Below are 11,053 nucleotides of genomic sequence, written 5' to 3'. Positions count from 1 at the left end.
CTGTATTAGAGACATGTAAACTTCCGCATAATTTACCTTATTAAGGGTACTGAGCCCCCATTTCCAGAAAGGACGATATGGCTGAAAGGTAGGCATTCCTTGTATTATATATTTTCTATTTGCTTATTATTTTGATGAAATCAAGTGACGTTTGGTAGTTTGACAGTTCTTGAGGTTCAAAAGATGAAGGTGTTGGCTGTTGCCTTGCGCATGACTCCAACAGTAGTCGAAATGAATTCACACTGGTTTCAGAGGCTGTGAGTCTATGCTTTTTATTTCCAGAATGTCGATTTTGAAATAAGTTTTAGGCATGTTGCATTGCATCCTTTCAATATGTACCTTCATTTATTATTTAAATGAATCAAATGCAATACACAACGAAATGCAGGCATACTAAAACAAGAAGGGGCACCTGCTATCAAACGGGCATGTTATGACGATCTGATGTGCGATTTACTTTAACTTTCCATTTCAAGTTAATTTTTCTTCGTGAAATGTTGACATATAGCCGCCACATTGGTAGTAGGATAGCTCCAATGTAAACAATAGTTTTGACATTATGCCAATTCAACTCCTTGGTGCCATTAAATAGACATATCCTATAGCGAAACTTATAATGTCTTATTCAAATTAAAATAGCAATAGGTTTCGTAAGATTTATTGGTTTAAGTTACATAAGATATAGAATTGACAGTTCACTGTTTTATATTATTTACGGTACTATTATACACATGCACAGTTCGCTCACGGATATAAATAGTACGAGTTGCATCCTATTCTCACATTCCAATGAATCATTAGTGATTAAGTGCTAATGTATTATTAAACTTGTGTGTTATATGACGCAGAATATATTCCTGATGTTGTTTTTATTCTACATGATGCATATTCTCTTCATTGATGATTTGTTTATTAGTTAAATAAAAGTTGTATATAAAGCCCACCCTATTTTTAAAGCATTTCCATATATACTATACATATGCTGTTGTGATATAGAATGAGGCCCTATTGTGGTATCTACGTTATATTAATGTTAAACATTTTACATCCATGAAATATTGATCGCATTACATCCCCTGGTTTTGCTGGAATGTCGGTGTAAACAAATGTGAACTGTGGATTTGAATGAATTTCCTTCTACTCATGATCTCCTGTCATTGTTAATAATAGCCCATATCTGCAGGTCATATGACCAAGAAAAGTTTGTATAATGTCTGGATATGTATACAGCTGTATACTATAATTGGGTATATTGATCACTGCGATAATAACAAGTCATTACAACTGCAAGTTTAAATGACATACCCTCTTTATTTTTCTTACTTTTTTGTTTTTCTTTTGAATAGAGATATAATAATTATACATGATAGTAAGTTAATAGCTATGGCTTGACTGTTAGAATGTATGCTAAGATGGCAGATTTATTTTATTTATTCTTTAAAGCTTGCTTATTTCAGTTTTCTGTTTTGTTTTTCTTTGTATCTGATATAAAACCAATATGTAATGTACTCTTCCTGCTCTTGTTTGGATGGTTTGCCTTTGATGTTTCCAGCAACAACAAGAAATTCCAAGAAACTCCACATTTTTATAAAATAACCTGTAGTTAGCAATAACTATAAATTAACAAAACTGATAAAGTTAGCACAAAATTATCATGGTTTATCATTCTTTCAAAATCATTCGCCCAGAGATATATAGGTAAGATCACACTTGTACTGCTCTGAACATATGTGTTACAGCATTTTCCTATTGTATTATGTATAGATGTGATGGTACATTCCTCAACAAAGAAGGCAGAGTATGCCTTGCCTGTCTGTAGCATTATTGGTACTGAATGGTATGTGATGGTGCTGAGTATGTATAGGGATCCTGGAGAGGGGGATGGCCACTAGGGATTGAGTAAGCCTGTCTGGGTTAAAGCAAAGCATTGATTTCCTCTACATATTCTGCTACATTCAGGCAGATAGGTGGCATAGTGTAGTTTAGTAGGTGTGAGCTAGGTCTATCATACATTATATAGTATACATGTTTTCCATGACAGTCAGCAGGGATATATCCCCTTTGTACACTTTTATTGAGCTTAAACAAAACAATATCTAGATTCTGTCAAAGGGTGCATGCATTGAAAATTCCATTTTGCACAAAAAATATCGGTAGAAATTTTTTGTCCTGGCAAAGCTGTTCAAAGCTAAAACAAATGTTTAATTTTCTTTTTAATCAAGATTCTTTTGATTACAAGAATATGTATCAAAATGTATCACAAAGAACATATTTCATTGGTGGGTCATTGATACTGGTATCCAAACCATGTTTCATATTTTCATTTTATTTTGTAATATCTCACCATCAGGATGTGATATCTTAATATTGTCTAGTATCATAAAATGTGAGATATTTCAATAGGTAATTACAAACCGTTGTATACAATATGACATGATTGTATTCAGGATCACTGCAGAGTTGAGTTGTCATGTGATAAATTCTCACTGTAAATGTTCTAGAGATGTCATACCTGAGTTAGCTTGTATTATTTTAAGGCAAAATGCCAATACAGAAAATCAACTTCTACCTGTAGATAGCCACATGTACATGTAACCAGGATTGGTAATAAGATATTAATGCAGGGTTGTTACCAGGATATGAGCACAGTGTTATTAGGATGTAAACACAGGATTGCTATTAGGTTGTAACACAGGGTTGTGATTAGGTTGTAACACAGGGTTGTTATTAGGATGTGAACACAGGGTGGTTATTAGGTTGTAACACAGAGTTGTTATTAGGTTGTAACACAGGGTTGTTATTAGGATATTAACACAGGGTTGTTATTAGGATGTTAACACAGGGTGGTTATTAGGATGTTAACACAGGGTTGTTATTAGGATGTTAACACAGGGTTGTTATTAGGATATTAACACAGGGTGGTTATTAGGATGTTAACACAGGGTTGTTATTTGGATATGATTACTAGTTTGAAATTAGGATGTGGACAAAGGGTTGTTATCAGGTTGCAACACAGGGTGGTTATTAGGATGTGAACACAGGGTGGTTATTTGGATGTGAACACAGTTTTTTTTTATTAGAATATGAACACAGGGTTGTAATCAGTATGTAAGCACAGGGTTGTTATTAGGATGTAAATTCAAGGTTGGTTTCGAGGATTTGTTCATTTACAGTATATTAGAAAAATTCATAAAATTTCCAAATGCTGATGGGTTAGTAAAAGGACTTTGTTGTTTGACCCGTGCACATGGCAAATAATTTACATATAAATGAAAACACTGGGTTGTAGAACATAGTATCATATTTAAGATGTGTGATGTTGCCTGTCTACCTGTTACCGTGTTTTCATGAATAGTTTAGATGTTATTGCAGTCTCGCTTTCAAGCTTACTATCTGGAACATTTAAACAGACAACAGATGGCATTATAAAAACAGACTTGTACACAAATGCTAGATCAATGTACTCAAAAAACCTTTACCATGTTTTTTTCTAATAAAAGACATGATTTTTTTAATGTAGTATTACCTTTAGAATTCATTTCACTGTTCGCCTTGATGATCATAGACATTAGCAATATTCCTGTGTTTTTAAACCAAAATTGTCTGCCTGTGTAGTGTGATATATTATTGATGAATGGGGAGGATATTAAAGTATTTGTCAGATGCATAAATAAGTTATTTTTAATCTGTCTGTGATGGATGCCAAGTTGAATAGATTAATCAATATGCGGGGGTCTATCAAATTAATTCTATAATAACACGTTTGGCTGTCATGGGTATTTTTTCCCGGATTCTATAATTTTTGCCTCAGTGGGATGGAATTATTAAATTGTGTATGGTACTAATGTTAGTTCTTCTGAGAATTGACAAAAATGTGAATGAATGAGGCTGTTTCCCAATATTTTTCTTGACATCATTCACCTAGATTGTATCTAGTACTTGTGTATTTCGTGTGATGATTTGAATGATGTAAAAAACTTAATTATTATAAGCGACCTCTGCAATTATCTAATGTTGATTACTTTCTGCATGCCAACTCATTTCACCTATCAAGATGAAACCATTGTGGTTCTATTCGACATATTGTATTATATTAGCAACAGTGAAATTTCAAATATGGGAGTCGCATGGTCGGCTAAATTACATGCATGAGGTTTTTCCCTGTAGTGCGGTGTGCGTGCAGGTCGTATGATGATCAAGATCTAATTGTTATTCAAAGCTTTTAAAGGTCTGATTTAAATTTGAATGCACAAGAAGGTCTTGTGAAATTACAGGATTTATTATGCAGTGCTGTTGACGAGGTGTCATCTTCCTGGCATTCTAGTTCTTGTATTGTTTACTGTTGGTACTGAGGGCACACAGATTAAAATGCTTGTCTTAAGCCTTTAGATTTTTTTTAGCAAATGATGAATTGGTTCTATTTACGATTTCTGATATAGGTATCATTTATTGATTTATACAATGAAAATGTCTTTAAAATTGTTATTGATTCAATTACAACTGATTTTTATTTGAAATCAATACATTATGGTTTGAGAGAAACTACCTTCATTTTGTTGGTAAATGTCAGGCATGTGGACATTGATCGATATGAAATAGCATTACCAAAGGAAACCTGCGGGATGCAGAAATTTACAAGGGAGCATCTCAACACAAAACTTGGCTCAAGATCTGAACTTGTCATTTGAATGTTTGACATCATATGCTTTAGTGTAGCTGACATATGATCTAGATCTACAATATTTATCCTGTAACAAGCCCAGAGGCAAGAAAATTACCTCAGAAAATAGGAGACAGATCTTGATACAGGACATGGACTCAAGCTTTAACTCTATAAGTAAAACAGAGTGTTCCAGAATTCATTTCATTGACATTGTGTCCTATCCTGAGACTTCAGATTGGTACCATAGTGAAGAAAAGTGACGGGTTAAAGGAGGACTATAAGCCCACTCTTAGTCATGATATAACTGTTGGACCCATGGACTATGTAACAAGATCATAGTGTAGTGCATTTTTTTATTCAGACCCCATAAGTTTCCCTGCCAGCCCCACCCCATCCCCTTTGACCTGACCACATTCCAGCTATTTGTGTTTGTAGTATTTTGCACTGGAGTGTCTTTTTTGACCATTCATGATTGATAACAGATAGAAAACTCCACCTTAATTTACACCCAAACCTGAAACCTGTTTGGAATGTTTTGTATGAGTTCATGCATGAATTGACCTTTATTGGTTTGTGAACTCATAAATAACCGAGGTTTGTGTTTGTTTATTCTATACCAATTGCTATAGATTTAGAATATATATATTGGTCCAGGGATTTAAAAAAGGGCTTTATATAAAGGCTTGAAAAATTGTATTTGTATATGATTAACATATGAAAAGGTTGTCCTTCTGCTTAAACTACATTGTACTATTGACTTTGGTTGGAGTAACAGTACTTTGTGTAAATCTGTACATGATTTGTATACTTTTAAATTGAGATCGAGTATAAGGTCAGAAGATTGTTGAAATTTTAGCCTTTTTTTATGGTTGACAAAAGATAATGTCTTGTAATTAATAAATGCAATAGTGGTACCATCATATAATGCTATGCAGTGTTTTGTCTCCAGCTTTTTGTTGTCGCCTGTAGTTTATTACTACATATACTTTAATCCATTTTGTACTAACTTTAAGTTAAGTTCAGGCTGGTAGATTTAGGGTCATATTTTTTGCCCATCTTTGGATGGATACTTACCCAACACATTCATATATGTTGAAAGGCGAAGATAAAACTCGGACAGGCTGTGATGAGCCATTCACTGTTGAACATCTTTTATTGGACTGCATTGACTTTCTGTCTACTCTACTTGAGAATTTTTTTATTGTAACGTTAAAGACTCTTTTTGAAACTGTCGATATTTATGAAATTCTAGGTCACCTGAAAGATGTTGGTCAATATCATAGAATAAGACTTACCATTTTGATCTTCTGTGGTAATACAACCATTTAAGATTTTTAGCATTTGTCTTTTACCTTTTAGTTTGTTTGATGCTATTTCCTTTTGGATCACTGTCTTATTCACCAGTGATTGGCCCTAATGACCTATTATGTATTGAAGGGCCATTGAGATTGTAACAAAAAAGATTTTTAAGAAAACCCTTTTTTTTTTGCGCATAATCACACATTTAAATTTGATACAAGAGCATATATACAGGTACCATGTTCACATGAAGTGGGCGTGGCACTACTCTCCTTTGTTATATATAAGAATTACTTACCAATACTTTTTTTTATGTAATCCTTACTTTATTTATCATTCTTCAGTGTTATAATCCACCCTCTTCTTGTCTATGAGTGTCTCTTTTTAATCTGTCTAAACAGAGTCTATGACCTTATGGTGACTGTCCTTAGATAATTCCCAGTGGAAACACCATATCTAGTTAGACATGTATACTGTATACAGTTTATCATGTAGTGTATTATTAGATATTTTTAAGTATAAAGTGACAATTATTTCGTGGTATTTCTATAATGAGCATATGAGAATTGGAGGGTAAATGCAAGGTCACATTGACCTTTTAAAAGACGTCCCTGTAAACATTGGATTAAATTTCGTATACATAGGAGACACGGATATACTGCAGGTAGAAAGATGGTTTGTACAGAGTATGTATTTATATATAGGCCATTGAATTTAAAATCCATTTATTGAATATAATCAAAACTGGATTTGATAGTATTAACATTTCATTATTGGAATTTGGTTTAGTGTTTTCTGTAGGGAAGGTAAGGATTTGTCTTAACTTCTTACTGTCAAAAAATAATTAGATGGACATATCCTTAATCTTAGGCTCAGTGGGGGTAACTTGTCCATAATATTTCTATATATACATCCATAATCTGTCAATAGGTCCTCTATTTAAATGTTGACATAGTCACAACTAAATTTTTCTTTCAATCATGATCTATGTAGTGAGATCTGGGTTATATGTGACAAGTGTTAATATAGGTATTTAAGAATTGTGTGGATTTTTAAAGTTGGTCGTTGTTTATTTAGACATGTGGTTGATGTAAACAGATACCTTATTTTTCCAAAATAGGCAAAAAAAACCTCCTAAGATTTAGAAAATATTTTGTAAACAGGTTATACCATCTTTGCGATGTGTCATTCATATTGTCTTACTGAAATATCAGATTTTGTTTAGTCGACTGTGATACATCAGCTCAAATATGCTCTGTTGTTTCAAGTTTAGTGAAATATTCATATAGGGTAATTATAAGATTATTCTGACCTAATCATTTAATTCTAGGTGTATCAAGTACACTACCATACCTGCCCAAGGACATCTATTTTACCTGTAACTTGATATCCCTTGAATGTCATCATCCTATGCTCCTTGTTAGATTATTCACTCACCTGTAATCAATATGTTAATTTGAGATAAACACAACAAGTTATCTTCATTTCAGTAAAAGTTAAAAATGGGTGAAAAAAGTCTCCCTTGAGTCCTTATAGTTTTAATACACATAATTTAGTCATAACACTTTACTTCTCAGTATATGGATCAGATTTTGTGTGGAAATAGAGGCATGATCAGTGATTTTTATCGAAATACTAATATACAGCCTGTTGTGGAAAAATTTCTCTCTATGTATATTAAAGATACTAGTCTATGCTGACATGCTTGTGTTTTGGCAAGGTCCTTTACACTTATTTCTCCAGACAGCATAGGAGAAGCATCCTGTATATTGTTCAGGATAGTTCACCTCAAAATGACCCCTCAAAAGGCTGTAAACCTAACAAACCATTTTTCTGCAATAAGCCCAGTGAACAAGATTTCGCTTTCTACTCAAAGCCAGGAGATTAGACTTATTACAACATACTGGAAGACCATGTTGGTTTATATTTTTCCTGAATTTTACAAATATTTGTGGGCTTATTTCCAGGCATTGACTTATTGCCAGATATATACTAAAGGTTTCTGTCAAGAAAATGGCTAAACCTGACCAAAACTGACAAACATGTTAAAAAAATGAATTTTTTTCCCCTTTTTTTTCTATATCTCTGTCAATAATGATTCAACTTGCATATTATCTTTTCAAATTGGCAAATGCTAAAACACGAAAAAAAACCTGATTTCCATAACCTTCCGTTTTCTATAATAATGTAAACATTGTGTACAAATGGTTTGTAATCAGTCTGTCTTTGGCAGTAAGCTGCCTGTACAGGGTTTTCGTTGACAGGGTATAGATGAGTTTGGAGCCCAAAGTACTGATGTCTTGTCGGTGCTGCTTATTGATTCACTGGGCAGCATGTAGTACAGACATAATGGCCATATTGACATGTATGCTAATTCCCTCATTATTCACAGGGAGTAATCTTCTGATGAAAAAATACTGACGTTAGTAACAGGTGGTCAGTAATCTTGAAATCTGATTTATTTAAAATGACCAAATTGTATGATTATCATTCTTGGCGGCTTGAAAATCTACCATATTATGTGTCGGATACTCTGTGCCGTATTTAACTTGATAAACACCCCATCCTGTATATTAGTGACCCTCGTACCTTTTGTTAATGCCAGAGTTTTCAAGGTCTTTACAATAGATAAATCATGATTGTAATTCTTAGAGACTTGAAAATCTACCATATTATGTGTCGGATACTCTGTGCCATATTTGACTTGATAAACATCCCATCCTGTATATTAGTGACCCTCGTACCTTTTGTTAATGCCAGAGTTTTCAAGGTCTTTACAACAGATAAATCATGATTGTAATTCTTAGAGACTTGAAAATCTACCATATCATGTGTCGGATACTCTGTGCCGTATTTGACCTGATAAACGCCCCATCCTGTATGTTAGTGACCCATGTATCTTTTTTTAATGCCAAAGTTTTCAAGGTCTTTGCAATAAGTAAATCAATGGCTTTTCTATGAGAATTTCAAAGGTTCTCTGATCAGCTGTTTTTTTCTGGATTTATTGGGAGATGAATGTGTTTATTAAGTTAATTATGCTATAGAAATATAAAACACTACAGTAGTTAATTTTGAATGGTCAGTCAGGGTCAACGTCTGACAACCTCATTATAATACTGTGAATGAAAGATCAAGACAGGTCAATCATTGCAAGGCAATGACTAAGCACTGTTATTGGGTCAAGCATTTGTATACAGTATACTTGTACATGTACTGTATTTTATTGTCAAATCAAATGATCCGTTGATGGGACTTTTATGTGGATATTTGTATCAGGAATGTATTTTATTTCAGGTATGCCCTATACTGACACTGTATACACATCTTAAGGGTTTGTTATCATTTTAGCAAGGTAAACATTTATATGATATTATTTAAAACTAGTTTGAAATCTGGATGTTTTCTTCAAACAGTAATGACCGTCTAATCAACATGAATTACAGTGTCGCCTGACATTGTATTTTTCATCTGGAAAATAATCTTTCCGTTTAGTCTTGATCATACATTTGCATGTGAAAATCTAGTTAGCAATACTTAAACCTGTAGGGAAGATCTGTATATTGGTAATAGTGGTGATTAATGGTAGAAAGATTTGTATTGTTTGTGTATGACTGCCAGTGTGTCTAGACTAAGCATGTCCTTGTCATATGTAGTCAGTTTCCTGATCAGATGAATGCCACTCATATTTCAGGGATGTCCTTTCTGCCGTTTTTACTTAGCTTTGATTTCATTGATCCTGCTGGATTGATATATGTTAGTTTTACATATGATCAGTTTGGCTGAATTGTATATGCTGGACACTGCTTATTGGAATTTGCCAGCTTGGCTGTATTGTGTACTGGACATGGTATTGATTGGTCAGTCACCAGATTAACATGTGCTCTATGTTAGTGGTCAGCTACCAGACAGGTTTTGAAATAAAATGTCAATTGGTGGTGGTCAGTTTTGACCTATTGCACTAGAAAGAAGCTTAATAGCAATTTTTCATTAGGATATTTTTTTAATAATTATTGAAAACTGGTTTTGAAGAAATTGAAATCAGATTATCTGGTGGAATACTTATTAAAACATTGATGAAATTTTAAATTTTTTTTGAAAATATTCAGAAACTTTCATTGAATTACTGTTAAGCTTACAAGGCTTTGAGATGTTGGTCAGGGCAGTGGTCATAATGAACCAGACTTTATATTATTGGGCAGACTACAAGACAGTTCATTTTGGACAGACCTTTCTATTTAATTAAGAAAATGTTGGTTATTATTTAATGAGGTTTTCAGCTAAGAGGGAGATGATTGTTTAAAATAGGACAAGCTTTAACATTTTTTTTTTCACAGTGCAATATTTTCATTGATTAGAAACAGTTTTCAAAAATGGAATAATCACAGATACAAAATGATCTTTAAAAGGTTTGAAACTGAAATAAACGATTGATTTTACCGACAAAAGCCAAAATAATTTCAAAAATCAGTTGTTAAGTTAACAAGACTTTTGAACACCAGCAAAGAAGAGTAGTCACAAGAACTTTATGGGGCTGACCAATAAAGCAACGGAGGCACAGAACTGACCAATTTTATTGCTACTCTGAAGTCCACTTAAGTACCTCCCTAATAACCAGTAGTAAAATATCCACAACATGGATATTGCACGATGGGGAAGAAACTTTGCTTCCCTGTTTTGTCTCTGTTTCTGATATTGAGTGGTTGACCTTCGATTGGTTTAAAAATAGGTACTGTTTTATTGGCAAAGATTCCTCTGTAACAGGTACTGCTTGAGGGTAAATATCCTATGGCCTGTTCCTTAGTAAAAATAAAAATCAAGAAAATTGAAAGTCTTCTGTAAGGGAGATACTATAATGAGTTTTGGAACAACACCTTAAGGTAATATTTGGTCCAGTGGTACAGCAGATCTGTTAATACTGTACCATCTTCAATGGTAAAAGTTTGTTTATTGTTCAACTTCAACTTTATCAATTAAGATTAAATGTTCATGCTTAAAAGAAAAAAAACGGAAGCTAAAAACTAATATTAGATGTTGAAGAGAATTAGAAAAAGAACAAGATTCTAAGTGCATTATGAGTTTACAGTGTCCATA

General features: G+C 33.3%; 1 protein-coding gene across 1 annotated transcript in view; it reads left to right on the top strand.

The window, feature by feature from the left end:
• The first annotated feature begins 16 nt into the window (after positions 1-16).
• LOC132550053 (rho GTPase-activating protein 39-like) overlaps positions 17-11,053 on the top strand; it is a 139,502-nt gene continuing 128,465 nt past the window's right edge. The window contains exon 1 of the mRNA XM_060214053.1: positions 17-88. Coding sequence (XP_060070036.1) covers positions 78-88 — 11 coding nt within the window. The 5' untranslated portion in view covers positions 17-77. The remainder of the gene's footprint in view (positions 89-11,053) is intronic.

The sequence above is a fragment of the Ylistrum balloti genome, unplaced genomic scaffold (assembly GCF_031769215.1).
Source record: "Ylistrum balloti isolate Yb309-2 unplaced genomic scaffold, AGI_CSIRO_Ybal_v1 Utg370102, whole genome shotgun sequence".
NCBI lineage: Eukaryota > Metazoa > Mollusca > Bivalvia > Pectinida > Pectinidae > Ylistrum > Ylistrum balloti.
Note: the sequence above shows the minus strand (reverse complement) of the source record. Positions and strands in the feature narration are given on the sequence as shown.